The following is an 18234-nucleotide window of genomic DNA, read 5'->3' as shown; positions in this document are numbered from 1 at the left end:
CTGTTTTGAGAAATTATATTTTCTCCTGTTCATTGCTAATGTTATCACTATCGTTGCAATTTCGGAACTGAACCCCACTTGTATATGAGTGATACAAGAAAGAGACTGAGAATGCGTGAGAGTTGGCAGCCCAATAGCAGAAATGGATTTGAATACTGTACACAATAAGGGTACTACACTAACTACAGTAATTACTGCATATGCATTTCGTTTGGAATTTCATAGGAAATATAAAGACCAGTAGATGGCTGCAGTGAGCCACACATCCTGCCTGCTCACCACAGACCAGTGGTTCTAAACATGAATTTAAGTTATATTAAAATAATCTAACAATTAAATAAAAATGCTTAAACTTGCATTTTTAAAAAATGATTTGAACACAGTTTGAAACCCCTAGCTGTTCCCAACAATATTTTCATCAACCTATGCATATATTTATGTGACAATAAACAATAATTAAATATGTATATTATGTATTAAATATTTTATATATTATATTCATGTTTCCTGAAGTGTGTTCATTTTAAAACTGTACTAAATTTTTTCCCTACCCAGTAGATGGGGCAATAAACAAGTCCAGTGCAACTAAAGCGCCTGTCTAGTTTTGATGACGTTAGGAAGGAGATGCTCCGCCCCTGTAACTGAAATGTCCAATAGTGTTCTGAGTTTTTCATTCTGACTCTCAAAGCAATCATTTTGATTGGATGTGGAATGAAGAGTGGGCGGAGTGCAAGCTACGACCTTATATATGCGTAGAGCTCTCAACTTCAGTTAACAATTGACAAACACAGAGTAGTAACCTATTGCACGGTGGGTTGAGCAACGGCGTGAACGCTGGCGTCTCACGGCTAGTAACGGGGTAAGAGATGACTCCCTTCCCACTAACCTACCTATAAAATGGTTCCTGGAACTCTCTTTGAGAAAAACAAAAAAAACTCCAGTCTTTCTGACTGCAACCGCATGCAGCCCAGAGGTTACTCGGTCATCCTGATTAAAAATAGCTACTGACAGCTTGTAAACTAAGATTAAACAGATTGTCAACTACTTACATAAGACTTGTCAGTTGAGATATTTTTCAATTTTAATAGCAAGTTTATTAATTTGTTTGTTTTTTGTCAAATTTCCTGACTTTTTTTGCCTCTTGCACTGTATAAAATGTCAAGTCTGTACATGAGCCTTCCTTTTTTCTTAGTCTCTCAAGAGCATCTGTTCAGGGCCATATTGATGCTGTTTTTGTCTGTCTGTGTAAGCAGGAGTCATCTGTTGCACGACCACCTTGAGGTGATCAGATCAGAGGTGATCAGTATTTGATTGAAAGGAGCCACTGCACTGTGATTAAGGCACCAAGCTGCGTACCATTATCTGACCATTTGAAAACATGGTGCAAAACAAAATCACGGAGGTCACAGGATTCCATCGCTCCTTCAAGGTTGGTAACAACTTGTTGTTTACCAGAAAATGTTTTATGTGAAATGGCATACTTTAATTTTTCTTCTGTTCCCAGGGGCAAAACCCTTTCAAGACTGATGAATTCATAGATTCGGAACCCCATGTTGACTCATCCTTCAAGTTAGACCGCTTGCCAAGGCCTGGTACAGCTATTTTGCTTACATTTTCATTAATATTGAATGTCATTATCAGTCTTTGAGATTGACGTAAACCCTGGTGAGATACTTGAGGAGATATTGCTTATCTCTCATGCTATGTTAGGCAAAGTTCATAGCAGATTAGAGTGATGGACTTGGCACACATTGTTTATCTTAACTGTTTTTTTTAATTTTGTTTTTTAAAAGACATGCCATCCAGCCAGCCCATCAATATCCCTGATGCCAAGAAGAGAAATAAAAAGAAAAAACGATGCAGAGCCACTGACAGTTTCTCCGGACGTTTTGAAGGCAAGCCCTTTTTGTTTATCTTTTGTTAATGCTCAAGCCTGGAGTAGAGGTTCGCTGTCTGTAGAGGGTAAATATTCAGTTTTTTTCCTTTTCAGATGTTTACAAACTGCAAAATGAGATTCTTGGAGAAGGGGCTTATGCTGTTGTTCAGACCTGCATCAATCTGATCACCAATAAAGAATATGCAGTAAAGGCAAGTATCCGCACCCTCTTTTATTTAAAGCAGCATATTGCCAAACAAACTGTTGTCAGTGCTCATACAACTATCAAATAATCAGTGTCTTATCCATGTTCAGGTTAAACTCCAGTTGCAATAGCAAACTACCCTCTTAGGCCATACTCCCTTTATGATTGCTCTGATTTTGCTGTCACAGAGTTCCAGACCGTAATTGGAGCTTGCTGTAATTTGTGTTAATTATAAGCGGTTAGCAATGTGATTTGAGCTGATCTTGTGATTGTCACTCATGACACTGTTTTCAAGCAAGTTCTATATTATTGCAGCATTTTGTAAAATGAGGATAATATGCTTCAACCAATTAGAAAATAAAAGGCTTAAAGGAGGTAGCAAATTTAAAAGTGTTTTTATTTATATATATATATATATATATATATATATATATATATATATTATAATATTTTTTTTTTTTTTTTATTGCAAAAAATTACAAAAGTGCTGAAACATTTGAAGCGGGGTAAAAAATTATATATTTTTTTTATATATTCTGATATATAGGGAAAATTTAGTATATTGGAAAATATACTAAAATGTAATGCAATATTATGTATTTTAATATTATAACATTTTTATTTGTTTCTTGAGTTGCCCCTTACATGAAAATTGTTGTTTACTCGCCATGTTGTTCCAAACTGTACAAGTTTCTTTCTTATGTTGAACACAAAAGAAGATATTTTGAAGAATCAAACCGTTATTGTTCCCAGTTGACTTCCATAGTAGGGAAAGAAATACTTTGGAAGTCAGTGGGGACCATCAACTATTTGATCACCAGCATTCTTTGTTCATTTGTTCAACATAAGAAAGAACCTCATACAGGTTTTAACAACATGAGAGTGAGTCAGTGAGGACCGTTTTCATTTTTGGGTGAACTATCCCTTTAATGGAAATAATGGTAGCTATTTCTGCTACAACAAAAATGTGACTGATTAATAGAAATAATATTGTGCAATCTGAACAGCAGAAGGGGAACAAACATAAGTGGATTCTTCTGCAAAACTCTAAATCTAAATTTGAGTAGCAGGAGGACATTGTTAGTATGTTCTCTTAAATGACTTTTCATTTCAGAGCTTCAATGATGTTTATTAGTGAACACTCCAAGTGTTTGACACTAGAAGTATGAATTGAGGGACGCAAACTTTGGCTCCTAGTTATGTGTCCTTCCTTCAATGTAGAGTGTTACATAAGAATAAAAGGGGGGTTATGCTGAGACAGATGGCTCTGTATCAGCGTTACAGCCCTGTTCAGGAAATACAGGACTCTAGCTTTCATTCATGGCCATTTGAGCTGTGTCCATTTTATTTGTTATGTGGTGTTGTGTACTTCTCTCTGGAACAAAGGCCTTCCAGCTACTGTGCTGCTGCAGCTGTGGAACAAAAATATAAATGACCACAGTGCCTGCTCAGCAAAGAAACTTCCTCTTTTCAGTTGTGTAGCAGGACATGTAATCTTTGAAAAAGCAGTGTGGTGTCACTCACTACATCAGTTTGACCTCTAGTAGATGGAATGGTAATGTATAAAGGAAGCTGTGGGTGCTAAATGAAGCGTGTGCGGGATGTTCATGTGGCATTTCATAGCAAATGTTCTGTAACTTGCCAAAGGCAATGTAAAATTGAAAACAGCAGGTTCTCCACATTGCTGATGTCATGGAATATTGTCAGATTCCAAGAGTCTTATGAGCTGGTGCTCTCATGGAAGCTGGAGAAAGATGAATTGTTTTGTAATTGGCATCCCATTTGCTGTGAACTGTATAATTAGGGTGAAATGTTTGGCTAATGCTTAACCTTTTGGGATACTGTAGCAATCTACACATTAAAATGAATGGACACTGTATGAATTACATGGAATAATAGTCTTTTATGCCCATGTAAATGGGTTTTATGAGGTACAGTCAAAGGGACAGATGGCAGATAAACCAGCACATGGATTGAATTAAGAGAGGCAACACATTTTGTAAGCCCGAGCCCTTTAGAAATATACACTACAATTCAAAAGTTTGGGGAGTAAGAATTTTTGTTTTGAAAAATTAATACTTTTACTAAGCAAGGTTGCATTAAATTGATTAAAAGTGATTTTAAAGACCTTTATATCGTTACAAAAGACTTGTTAAACAAATGCTGTTTTTTCTGTTCATAACAGTTTGGTTTCCTCAAATATTAAGGAACACAACTGTTTTCAACATTGATAAGAAATGTTTCTTGGCAGGCAAATCAGCATATTAAAAAGATTTCTGAAGGATCATGGGACTGGGGTAATGGCTACTACAGTTTCAGCTTTGCAGTCACAGAAATAAATCACGTTTTAAAATATTAAAATGGAAAACATTTTTTTTAAATATAATATTTTACAATATTACTGATATACTGCATTTTTGATCAAATGCAGGCTCATTGAGCATAAGAGATTCCTTTTCCAAAACGGGCAAACGCAAAACAGCAGTGTAAAATTCAATAGACAAGTTCTGCTATTTAAATTCTATTTAGGTTCACTGCTATACACTGCTTATTACAACATTCTCAGCTGTTGATGGCCTTTCGATGGCTGTGCACCTAGTAAATGAAACCAGAAAGTTGGTGGCATTGTTGGTTCTGTTGGATTATTTAATTGTCATTTAGTCAACCCTTCTTTTGGTGTGAGTTCACTGCAACGTCTGTACTGCGCACACAGTCTGGATGCCCTGTATGTTGTGAAACCTGATCGTCTGCCAGCTTGTAAATCCTGATGACCATGTGGTGACCTGCTGAATCAGTGGTCTGAGATGTTCTTTTGAAGGCAGGCAGTGGCGTGTCATCTGTGTGCTTGCTAATCTCCCACACACGCTGAGTGAGGGTGATCCACAAAGGGACACACAGATCTGTCGACTCAAGCTCGACACTGAGATGGCATGGACATGTCTGAGGGTTTTGCCACTTAAAAACAAATGTGTACTTTAAGGTCTGTGTCCAGGTAGCAGAAGAGCCCGTCAAAACGGACTCTGAGTTCTGTAATTCAAGGTCGGAACGCAATGTGTCCTTCCTAGGGTGTGTATTAGGTCACTAATATGAGGTTTCAATGTTATACAGATAATTGAGAAGAGGCCGGGCCACAGTCGGAGTCGTGTTTTCAGGGAGGTGGAAATGCTCTACCAGTGCCAGGGCCACAGGTACGGGAAGCTCTGTGTGACACTACTGATCAGTTTGAAACTGAGGGAAAATATAAGGGAAAATTGCATGTAATGGTCACAGAAATTCCAAAGTGCATTGCGACAAACTCTGGGGGGGAAAAATGAATCCAACATGGTGGTCAAGGGGAGAGAAATTTTATTTAATACTCCAAACTAAAGTACTGATTTAAAAATTGCTGATGTAATGTTGATTACTGATGTAATTAGTGATTATGCATCTTTATGTTTGCAGTATCATGCATATAGTTTAGCTAAATGAAAACCGTATTGAAATCAATTGTGGTCGAGTCTTATGACTGTCAGGATGCCGCCTTAGACTGCTGCCTACATAGACCGCAAGACAAGGCTTGAGAAGCTCATGAAGACTAATTGAAAGATTCGTTTATGCTCCTTTACTATGTGTATAATTAATGGCTAATGTTATTGTCTTCTCACCACAGAAACATTTTGGAACTGGTTGAATACTTTGAGGAAGAGGACAAATTTTATTTAGTCTTTGAGAAACTGAGAGGCGGTAAGTTTGTGTGTGTGAGATTATTACTGATATTGTATTTACGTATTAAGTTATAGGTAAAGTTCACCCAAAAATCAAAATTGTCGTCATTTTTCTCACCCTCATGTCATTACAAACCTGTATGAGTTTCTTTGTTGAACAAAAAAAATGTATGGAGAATTCTGGTAATAAAACAGTTGATGGTCCCCATTGACTTCCATAGTAGGGAAAGAAATATGGAAGTCAGTGGGGACCAACAACTGTGTTTGGTTCAAAATTCTTCAATTCTTACTCTTTCAACTTCAGTTATTATGTTCATTTGTGTCCAATATAAGAGAAATGTATAAAAGTTTGGAACGACATGAGGGTGAGTAAATGATGACAATTTTTGTTTTTTGGGTGATCTGTTCCTTTATTTTAATGGTAGTTGTAGTAATTCTCAATATTGCTTTTTTGTGTGTATTTTTCATAAAATAAATGCAGCCTTAGTGAGCATAAGACACCAGAGAAACATTTAATAAAAATACAATTTTAAAACTGGTTTTGTGTGTATTCATTTTGTAAAGAATCTATAGTCCTAAATCTTCATTCATTCACTTATATTCCCAGGTTCTATCTTGACTCACATACACAGAAGACAACACTTCAATGAGCAGGAAGCCAGCATAGTGGTGCAGGACATCGCCAGTGCTCTGGACTTCCTACACAACAAAGGTTGGGACCTTTAGTGTTGCTACAACATGATGTTATCATGCATTCTGTATATTATCAATATAGATGATTGCTCATATTATGTCTTGTTATAGGGATGGCACATCGAGACCTAAAGCCAGAGAACATCCTCTGTGAACATAGTGACAGGGTGAGTCTCTCTCTGTACATGAGGAGACATGAGACATCTGAGGAGAACACAAATGCACTGCATTTCTGACCAGATTTTTGACAAATCTGTTGGGTACAGTAACATTTTATGTGCTTTTTGTGCTCTTGAACGAAAACATGAATCAGTTATCGGTTTAGGAATACTCAGTGGCCACTCTTAACTCATTTCACAGTGGAATTTTTTTTTTTTTTTTTTTTTCCTTTTTCTTTTCTGTAGATCTCTCCTGTGAAGATCTGCGATTTTGATTTGGGAAGTGGGATCAAACTGAATAGTGACCGCTCTCCTATCTCCACCCCTGAGCTCTTGACTCCGGTGAGTTTAACACACAGCCTATTAATGGTTGACTGATATGGGCTTTTTGATTGCCAGTGTTTTAGTCAGCAGGATGGCCAATGACCTACGATATCACATTAATAAACTAGAATAAATGGTAAATACCACATGCTGCAATGAAATTATATTTATTTAAACATAATATTTATGAAATTATAGCATTTTTCATTAATAAAATTTTTTAAAACATGAATAGCAGACCTATAGGACAGGTGATTGTAGGAGAAGGAAACAGTGGGAAGGGGTGGGGGGAGAACTTCATCCAGAAGGGATGATTTTGATTAAAGATTTTTGCAGACTTATTCACAATTATTTTTCCATATGGACTGTCACCTACATTTAACTTAGTGTTACATAAATCAAGCCACTAAATCTAGCCAGTGTTTTAATTGCCATTTTTATTACCACTTCACTGCATTGGTCTTCTAGATAACAAAATAAGAAGAGCAGAGATAAAGGTTATTGATTTAAAGCCACAGCCAATAAACCTCCAAGTGATCACCTCCAGTAACCGAGTTTTGTGAGGGTTGAATATCTGTTTTGATGTGACGCGTTACTTCGGGTCACAGAATTGTCAAGATTACAGATCAAGGAACACAGTATACTAACAGAGGTTTTATTAGCTCTCTGAGACTGAAGGCAACAGGCAAAGGTCTTAAACTTAACTTAACTTAAATGCGTATGTCTTCATGTATAGAGAGCATAAACAAAATTCCTCATGGAAATCCTTTCACCCATGCCTCAATCTTTTCACCACACCCTGGGGTTTTCAGATGCTTTTGAAGTGTTCAGACTGGGTTACTAGAGGCTTGTGGTTTTGTATGGTCTGTTCTTTCCGAGTTTTTCCTTTTTTCATGAAGACTTTCCTCTGCACCCGGAAGGAGGAGGGTCAGAACTTGGATGGTGAACCCTCTCAATTTACCTTTTTGATTTGAGCATAACTGCATCAGGATGTTCAAGAACAAATCCATGGCACAGTCCTACATGGATTTTACCTTTTTGTTTTCAACTCATTTCAAGCATTGACTTTTCTCTCTGTAGCATAATGGGTTTAGTTCACCCAAAAACAGTCATGTCATCTTCAAAACATGCAAAGGTATTTTTTTTTTTTTTAAATGAAAACAGAGATTGTTTCTCCATTTGAGTTATTACCAGTAAAACTGATCATAAAGTTTATGAAGACATCTTTAAAGTAATCTTAATGAACTGAGAAGTTTCTTCAAAGACTTGCACTCACTTTGATGAACCTATTTAATTTTGCCATTTACTCTTACTCTTATTTAAAAATTGATCAACACCTCAAATATGGTATATGGAAGCTCAATAGTGCTTGATAAATCTTGTGGGTTTTGAACGTTGAATAACGGATTATACAGATTTCATTTGGTAAGCTATCACTTTAAACACAGTTGCATTTTTTTCACCCACAACTGTGGTTTTGCTTTCTAGAATAGTGACCAGGGAAACTCCCTGGTTTTGCCAGAGCTAAAGTCCTGTCTTGCCATAACATTCCCTTCATAAACATTTGAGAACATAGTCATTGAGACTGACGCAATGCCAGTGCTAACTTTCTCTGTGTACATTCAGGCTTGCCCTCTTTTGCTCTCTGCACCGTTACACTCTTGTACCCAGCAAACTATATGCAAATCCTTACTCTGTAATGTTCATGGAAACACCAGGTGTGTTTTTTTTTTTTTTTAATGATGAAAGGAAGTGGGTGGGGCTGCTCCTAAGCGACAGCAAATCCTAAGATTCATCGTGCACAGAGGAGCGTTATGTAAGAGCCCAGTCATGCTGAAAGCAAAACCAGCCGGGCAATAAACTGACAATTGGAGATCATTGCTGGACTGACTGTGATTTGTTGAATCACAATATACTTCTATTCCTGATGTGGGACAAGTACTTTGTTCCAGTTGTGCTCCCACAATTAGGTGGTCTTTTATTAACTTAGATTGGTTAGCCAAGAGCTCTTACTTCAGATTACAAGTGCCTCTTTCGGTAAAACCACACAAGTCACATTTTATCATGGGACACTTTATTTTTGTCGGCTATCGTGTTTCCTTCCATGTACTTGCGAGGTTACTGAGGCTTAGGCATAGATTTGTCAGGGTCAGAGAGATGGCAGTCCTGGCTTTTTAAATTTTAATTATTTTTTTAAGTGTCCTCTGAGGACATGTAGTCTCCTCCCCCTCAACCTGCACAGAAACATCAGCATAACGTCTTCAGCTTCCTCCGTTTGCATCGTGACTCACAGTAGTTGTATAACAATCTTTTACCAGACAGCTGCACTTCCTTAAAAATAAACGAATTTGCTCATGTCCCATTAAACTGCTAACCTCCTCGGTTTGCACCTCCTGAGTGTCTCTGTTCGTTGCATTAAGTATTAGTGCACCATTCAGAATGTCCGTCCGTATGTGTGTTATGTAACACTCGAGCAGGGTTGGGACTTGTTTATCCCCAGCCGGTGTAGAGCGGCTTAAATCCTTTTTCTTTTTTCCCCCCCGAGCAGCAACCTTTTGGCCTAGTTTCCACATGACGCAGTGCAGACAGTAGCAGCAGCCTGTGGGCCCTGCTGGAACAGTTGTCCGCTGACGCGTCCAGGTCTGAATCGGATCAGGCCACCCCAGCTTAACTCCGAACAATGAACTTGATAATGCCCTGCAGGTGAAAACAAACAGGAGAGGCCAAGCCGAGGGAGTGCTGGTAGCTCTGATAAATGTTGTAGCTCTAGATAGCTCACCTTGTAATTTATCGCACTTTTGAAGTTGTTGACAGTAACAGTAAACATGAAGTGAAACCTGGATTGTTCCTCTCTGCTCTACCCACTGAGTTTTGTGGCCTTTAAAACCCATGTGGGAAATTTGTGGACTTTTCCTTGTGTATGAGGACTTTTATAGTACGTATGTACTAAAAAAAAAAAAAAAAAGTTTTTGTATTCCTACAGTGTGGCTCAGCTGAATACATGGCCCCTGAGGTGGTGGAGGCCTTTAATGAGGAAGCTAGCATCTACGACAAGCGCTGTGACCTGTGGAGCCTTGGCGTCATCCTTTACATCATGCTGAGTGGATACCCGCCCTTTGTGGGTCGCTGTGGAACAGACTGTGGTTGGGACTGGGGAGAGCCCTGCCAAGCCTGCCAGGTACACCTCGTACTTGGGCAAGATGCATGGTTTTCTGGGAAAGCGTTCGGTATTGAAAGCAGTGAAAGTTCAAAACTTTCCATGGAATCGTAGCAGGTCTAGCCACCTGGTTTTGTAGTTGGAGTTTGACAATAAGGACTGCCCGACTAAATCGTCACTAACCCTATTGGGCTGCGTTGTCTCAAGTTTATTTACATACATTTGTCAATTTAAAAAGGGGGGAAAAAAACCTTATGGTTGAGTCTGAATGGTGATATTGCTTCTGCAAATAGATGTTTAATACCTTTCCTCACAATGAGTCCACAGAGCATGCTGTTTGAGAGTATTCAGGAAGGCAAATATGAGTTTCCAGAGAAGGACTGGGCACACATCTCTCCTGCAGCCAAAGACCTCATCACCAAGCTGTTGGTGCGGGACGCCAAAGACCGTCTCAGTGCTGCCCAGGTTCTTCAGCACCCTTGGGTCAAGGGGGTATGTCCATTCCCTTCCATCTCTAGGATGCCTGAGACTCTATTTAACACCAATGAATTATTTGCTTTTTGGGCTGGAAATCATGTTTTGTGACCCATTTTTGTTGTTCTTCACCATAGTGTGCACCCAACGCTGTGTCTGCATCCATATTACATCAGAGGTGAGTATATTGCATACTAAATGTCCTGATATACTCACAGCAAAGTTATTTTTCATTCTTCGCTTGGAGGGTCGAAAGAAGTTTGAAATACCTGAGCACACCTACAGAGGGGGAAAAAATTATTTGATCCCCTGCTGATTTTGTACATTTGCCCACTGACAAAGAAATGATCAGTCTATAATTTTAATGGTAGGTTTATTTAAACTGTGAGAGACAGAATAACAACAAAAAAATCCAGAAAAACGCATTTCAAAAATGTATAAATTGATTTGCATTTTAATGAGTCATAAGTATTTGACCCCTTCGCAAAACATGACTTAGTATTTTGTGGCAAAACCCTTGTTGGCAATCACAGAGGTCAGACTTTTCTTGTAGTTGGCCACCAGTTTTGCACACAGCTCAGGAGGGATTTTGTCCCACTCCTCTTTGCCAATCCTCTCCAAGTCATTAAGGTTTCGAGGCTGAAGAGAGTGCTCCTAATCTCAGCTCCTTACCTGTATAAAAGACACCTGGGAGCCAGAAATCTTGCTGATTGATAGGGGATCAAATACTTATTTGACTCATTAAAATGCAAATCAATTTATAACTTTTTTTGAAATGCGGTATTCTGGATTTTTTGTTCTGTCTCACTGTTCAAATAAAACTACCATTTAAAATTATAGACTGATCATTTCTTTGTCAGTGGGCAAACATACAAAATCAGCAGGGGATCAAATAATTTTTCTCCCTATTGTACCGATGAAAGGGTTATTTCACCCAAACATGAAAATTGCCGTTAAATTACTCGCCCTCATGTCCTTCAAAACCTGTAAGACCTTCATTCATCTTCAGAACACAAATTAAGATATTTTTAATGAAATCCGAGAGCTTTCTGACCCTGCATAGACAACAATGCAACTGACACGTTCAAGGCCCAGAAAGGTAGTCCATGTGACATCAGTGGTTCAACCGTAATTTTACAGAGCTATGGTTGAATGCTTTTTGTGTGCAAAGAAAACAAATAACTTTATTCGACAATTCTTCTCCTGCGCATCACCATCCGCCACCATTCACGAGAGTACCACAATGCTGATGTAATATGGACTATTTTAAAGATGTCCTTACAACGTAAAGGGGGAACTGTTCCTTTAAGTAATTGCCATGGAGTAATGGAACTGCAGTTTAAAGATGTTTACTAGCCAGAACAAACTTTTCAGAAAGTTTCCTTGTTTTACCTTGCCATGCCAGTTTGTTTTTCAATTTTGCTTGGTGTATTGGGGGCTTAGTGATGCATTTATAAATTCCAGCAGCAATAGTTTTGACCGAGAATAGCAGACCTCTAATCATGCCATCCTTACATTCTGTGTTCTTTCTCCAGGGGTGGTAGCGCTCAAGACCTGACGTTCTTTGCAGGGCAGGCCATAGCCATGAACCGGCAGCTGGCTGAGAGGGAAGAGAGCGAGGAGCAGCAGCAGCTAGAGAAGGAGCTTTCCTCCCCGCTTATCCTCTCCTCCAGCTCTGGCTCCATGCTGCTGTCTCCTTCCTCCAGGTCCAAGCTGGCCCTCCGCAGGAAGACCGCAGGCAGCCAGCACCGAGGGCCGGTGTGTGCTGCTGAACTACGCCAGCTCCTCGCCCCGCTTGTGATCGTTGGTGACTGTGCCTGATCTCTACCATGTTTTCCAGCCTCCGCTCTCCACTGACGACTATTGATGACGCCCTATCGCAATCTTCAACTAGGCAGTGCGTTGACATCTTGACATCTCTGCCCACTTACTTTGTGGGCTCTAAGCTCTTGTGAGAAGGACTCTCATGTTTGTAGCACTTAAAGCACCACAAATGCCCCTGCAAACAAAAAGCTTGTTGTGGCCAGGAAAAAAACTTGATGTCTGAGTCTCTGGAATCTGTCAATATAACAATGTTTATGAAAAACCTTGGGAACCAAAGGACTCAAGTTGCTTTCATTCATCTAAAGCTGTACCCCACCTAAGCAATTAAATTTCTAAGCATCAGGACAAATATTCTGCTCTTTGCCTTTGAGCTCACATGGGACCCCCCAGCAGCCGAATCATTCGATTTGTACTTATGCCATATTTGAGACTTATTTCTCACTCCCAAAGTGATATTGACGGCAGACTGAGACTATGTAAGTGTTGCTGGGACTCAAGTGGCAAATGATTTATTATTCAAGTTATTCAGGGCAGAAATTTCAGCCATGTTGTGTGGGGTTTCTCTAGTCTGAATTTATTTATCAAGGACCTCATTTACCAGTTTCACTCCACTGTGTAATACTTATTTTCTGCCAAACGCAAATCTCAGCAGTGTTTTCAGCAGAAACCTCAGGATCTCTTTCCGAATGAGAAACCAAAGCATATTTTAAAGCAGAAAGACTCATTCTGTGTCAGTTCATTGGTGTTTTACATTTCCATTTTGTCCTCGCACTGGAAAGTTTAGCCTTTTTCAGGGAGACGGAGCAGTGCAGCGTAACTTTTGTACTCGGCCTCTCAGGAAAACAGGAATTAGTTGCATAATCATATTTCCTCCCCCTTCCCATTTCCTCATATGACCTGCAATACAAGGAACTGCCAGAGGTCCATTTCAAGATTGTGTAGCAAATTTAGTGAAATTCTCTACCATTTTCATTTCCAACTCCATTTTCACCGTTCATTCAGTTCGTCATTGAACATTTCGTGAACACACGGGCTCTGTCAATGACTCCATTCACTGTTTGAATAAAGGTGATTTATTCCATGAAAAGACCTTAAGTCCTGTTAGCCTTCATTTTGTACTTGTAGACTGATATCTAATGAAAAGGTGAAGCTCAGATGCGCAAGAAGCCTCCAGACATGCCAATGTGCCATGCTGCTATATTGCTTTGCCCATTCCCTCGCCCCTGCCCTCTTTTTTTTATTTTATTTTTTTTATTTATTGTTTGTGTGTTAGAAAGGGAGATTTTTTTTTTTCTTCCTTTTTTTAAAGTGTCAGTTTATTTGTTTTTAAAAATAAGATTGTTGAACTTGAATGAGAGAGTAGGTGGATCCCCCACCCACCCCCCACCCTTTTTTGGTCCTCAGTTAAGCATAGACTAGCTCAAATTGTTCTTATATGCTACTTGTTACTGTTGTTTCGCAACTTTACTCTTTGATCACTTTAATGCTTGATCAAAGTTTTTCTTGAATGGTGTCATCAGCAAATATGCAGATCAACCAGGAACAAAACCAAGTGGTCCTACTCACTCTGAAGCAAAGCCTTTTTTTTTTTTTTTTTTTTTTTTTTTTAAGCATTTTGAAATGCATACACAGCTTATTTCCTCTTTTTCTGATGGAAACCACCTTGGAATATGCTGAGTTTAGTCTTTCTTTCTGAGAACGACCTCATTGTTTTTGTTTTTGTTTTTATTTTTTACTTGCCATTGCATTTTCATCTAATTTTTGAACCCCCTCATACATGAAAATTACTAGTCTACACTTATTTTAGGGACCAGTGTAGCTTTCATGTTTATCTTGTATTTTCATGTGGTTGTACCATTTTTGTTTCTCATCTGACCCAGGGGGGCCAAAATAAAGAACATGGAGAATTGTTCAACTACAATGGTTACAGTTTTCTTGTAAAAACTCTCATAATTGACTATATACCTTAACTCAGGGGATTATTATTAATAATAATATTATTATTGCACGTGGTCAGAATTGTTGGTACCCTTGGTAAATATGATCAAAGAAGGCTGTGAAAATTAATCTGCATTGTTAATCCCTTTTGATCTTTTATTTAAAACATTCACAAAAATCTAACCTTTGGAGAATAAGAATTTAAATTGGGGGGGAAATACCATTATGAATTTTTTCTTTTTCTCTAATACACATTGGCCACAATTGACGATACCCTTTTATTCAATACTTTATTTTTTTTTTTAAACCTCCATTTGCCAGTTTGACAGCTCTAAATTCTCCTATAATGCCTGATGAGGTTAGAGAACACCTGACAAGAGATCAGAGACCATTCCTTCATCCAGAATCACTCCAGACCCTTTAGATTCCCAGCTCCATGTTTCTCTTCAGTTCACCCCACTCATTTTCTATAGGGTTCAGGTCAGTGGACTGGAATGGCCATAGCAGAACATTTGTGTTGTTTTTGAGGTTTGAGTTAGCTGTTCTAACACTTATTGATTGATTTTTTTTATTTTTTTATCTGTTGGTATTTGATAGAATCCATGATGCCATGGATGGAGCTGTGGTCCTTGGAGAGTCTTTAGCCACTCAAACTCTCCTCCTCACCATGCATTAGGGCGACATAGACACACGTCCTCTTCCAGGCAGTTTCGTAACATTTTATGTTGATTGGAAATTCTTAATTATTGCCCTGATGGTGGAGATGGGAATTTTCACTGCTCTAGCTATTTTCTTAAAGCCACTTCACTAATTTGTGAAGCTCGATTATCTTTTGCTGCACATCAGAAATATATTCTTTGGTTTTTCTCATTGTGATGGATGATTAAGGGAATTTTGGCTTTGTTTTCCCTCCTATTTATATTTCTGTGAAACAGGAAGCCATGGCTGGATAATTTCATGTTCATAATCACCCTGGAGTGCTCAAAATTGTGAATATGAATGGGAATATACTTCAGAGATATCTTATAAGAATTTCTAGGGGTACCAATAATTGTGTCCAACTTGTATTTGAGAAAAACATTTATTTCATAATGAGATTTTCCCCCATTTTCAATTGTTTTCGTTCAATGAAAGGTTAGATTTTTTTTTATTTTTATATATATATATATACATGTATAAAAGATCAAAAGGATTTAATAATGCAGGTTTATCTTTTTTGATTATATTTACCAAGGGTACCAACAATTCTGACCACCTTTATTATTATTATTATTATTATGACAAACAGCCTGCCACCAAAGTTCTTTAAAGCATCTTTAAAGATGCTTTAATGATCAGCTTTTTCCACATTTCACATAAACCTAAATATAGAGAAAGATTTAGAGAAAGCTGCTTATTTTTCTTTTTTACCTTTTTTTGTTTTGTTTTGTTTTTTGCTCTTAAAAAAAATAAATATTCACACAAATTGTGCTCATTTGTCTTTGTCTTCATAAATTCTCTCGGACGTCACATTTACGTGTCTGTGTGAATAAGATACTCATGACACAGCTTTGGTAAACGTTTCATTATCCCATAACATAAGTTCACATGCATTAAGAACATGCAGGTCACATACTTTCACATGTAAGCTAAGTGCTTACTACCTGAATATCAGCGAGACCTTCGCCTAGACAAATACGTTGAGATAATGCGCACGTGGATTTATTTACTGTCGGGTATAAATATCCAAATGTTTTACTTTTATTTTTGTGTCATGGTCTCAATGGTGATTATTTTGTAGTATATTATGGCGTAACAAAAATTAATTCAATAGAATGTTTTTAAAATATTTTCCCCCATAAACAGACTACTGTGATTTACCTGAATATTTCGTAAGGATGAGCGACTTGTGTATCACAATAGCTTATGTCCTCATGTTGATCAGAGATATAAAAAAAGGATAATTTGATAAATATGGCTGACAATAAAAAAGCATTTGGGCCGGTTTCACAGACGGGGTTTAGACTAAACCAGGATTAGATCATAGTTCAATTAGGACATAAACTATTTTTACAAACGTGCTTAGAAAAAACATTAGGCTACTGGTGTGCATCTTGGGACAAAACAAAGGCACTGATATATTTTAAGATCAATCAGTGCGAGTTTCTTTCAGTTGAAACGGTTTAGACTTAGATTTTAGTAGGACTAAAAATTGTCTGTGAAACCGGGAGGATTTGAACAGGAATAAACAGCTCTTGATAAAATTAATCTGTATTGAGAAACGGCAGGGTTGAAAATAAACACGGGCTCCCCCAAGTGTTGAAATCCCGTCATTTTTTTGTCTACACAGCTAATTTCACTACTAATTTACAGCAACGTATAAAACAACATTTTACTCTTTTTTTTCGCGGTCATTTATGTTCAATTCAAAATTCAAATTTAAAAAAGCTTTATTGTCTTTTAGACTGCTGGACAACTGTCTTTGACAGATCCTTACACAAAACAAATATATTTTACATATATGGAAACAACAAATCTTCTTATTTAAGACACCTCAATAGCAAATGAGATGAATATATTCTTATACAAACTATTTTTAACCAGATGGGAGTTGTTGAAAAGAATCATGGAGAGGATATAGGCTAATTGATCAATATGAAAGACTTTCCTTGAGATGAGACTTGTGTGAAAATTTATAAACATGGCTTTATTTAGCTAGTTAGTTATTTGTTAGTAAAAATGCTGAGAGGACATTATCAAACACAAAGCTTTAGCTGTGAAAAAAAAGTGTTAATTTACATCATCTTCTGTAACTGTTCAGAAATCAAGAACTAAAGCAGAAAGAAGGTCAGGATCCACAAGAGCATCGGACATTAGACTTATGAACAACACAGAGCATCTATAAGACATTTACAGATTCAACCTAATATTGAATTCCTAATAACATCATGCACGAGAAGATATGGAGAACATGATTTATTAGAAGCATAGTTTTTCATTTATGTGACAGAAATTTTTGGCACACAATTATCAGTGCTGCAGTTATTGATATGATGAGGAAAACCCCTGTCTTGAACAGCATGTACCACATCAGCACTGGCTCCAAGACCCCTTACGGAGACAGAGAAACACACACACACACACACACACACATATTCAGTTACATGAAATGCACTAGAACTAAAGTTGTAGCTCTAAGATTCACAGAGTTCACATAGCAAAATAATACAAAAGTTTTTATACGTGAGATATTATGAAATTGAAATTATTAAATTGAGAATGAAGTTATCAAGGAAAAGGGACAACTGTTGCAGAACTTTTTTAACTTTTCTTTGTGCAAATTGTGTTATCAATATTCAATTAAATTATTTTTCAATTGTAATTCATTTTGGGACCATATGGGATATCTTGGGATATCTTTTAATATTTTGTAGTGTATTTTACAATATTTTTCTTGCTTGTTATGTTTCATAGGTCGGAGCAATTTCTTAACAGGACAAATGAGGAGTTAAATGATATTGCATTACACTTATCAACAAAAGTTATATTTTGCTCATCCTAAATGTTGTACTATTGCATTCCTGGACGAAGCCAATCAACCAACTTTAAAGGAATAGTTCACCCAAAAATGAAAATCTGTAAAAATGATTCACCCTCAGGCCATCCAATATGTAGATGAGTTTGTTTATTCACAAACTGGATTTACCAGATCAGAATTGGATCGATTTAGCATTATATCACTTGCTCACCAATGGGTGCCGTCAGAATGAAAGTCTAAACAGCTGAAACACAATAATCACAAAAATCATAATAATCCACAAATAAACCACACAACTCCAATCCAGTAAACATCTTGCAAAGTGAAAAGCTGTGTGTTTGTAAGACATAAATCTGTCATTAAG

General features: G+C 37.6%; 1 protein-coding gene across 1 annotated transcript; it reads left to right on the top strand.

The window, feature by feature from the left end:
* Window positions 1-729: 729 nt before the first annotated feature.
* mknk2a (MAPK interacting serine/threonine kinase 2a) lies at window positions 730-15810 on the top strand. The gene is made up of 14 exons (XM_058759848.1): window positions 730-859; window positions 1254-1429; window positions 1505-1592; window positions 1794-1895; window positions 1991-2088; window positions 5190-5269; window positions 5731-5804; window positions 6393-6497; window positions 6590-6645; window positions 6883-6978; window positions 9944-10138; window positions 10445-10609; window positions 10729-10769; window positions 12127-15810. The coding sequence occupies exons 2-14, from the start codon at window positions 1379-1381 to the stop codon at window positions 12410-12412; spliced, it is 1437 nt and encodes a 478-aa protein (XP_058615831.1). The 5' UTR covers window positions 730-859; window positions 1254-1378; the 3' UTR covers window positions 12413-15810.
* Window positions 15811-18234: the final 2424 nt, after the last annotated feature.

This window comes from Onychostoma macrolepis, chromosome 02, assembly GCF_012432095.1.
Source record: "Onychostoma macrolepis isolate SWU-2019 chromosome 02, ASM1243209v1, whole genome shotgun sequence".
NCBI lineage: Eukaryota > Metazoa > Chordata > Actinopteri > Cypriniformes > Cyprinidae > Onychostoma > Onychostoma macrolepis.
The sequence above is the reverse complement of the archived record's forward strand: the minus strand, read 5'-3'. Positions and strand labels throughout refer to the sequence as shown.

Coding starts and splice junctions, on each gene's coding strand:
- mknk2a (XM_058759848.1), top strand. CDS start 1,379: ATGGTGCAAAACAAAATCACGGAGGTCACAGGATTCCATCGCTCCTTC. Junction 2,089..5,189: donor ATAAAGAATATGCAGTAAAG/GCAAGTATCCGC, acceptor AATGTTATACAG/ATAATTGAGAAGAGGCCGGG. Junction 6,646..6,882: donor TCTGTGAACATAGTGACAGG/GTGAGTCTCTCT, acceptor TCTTTTCTGTAG/ATCTCTCCTGTGAAGATCTG.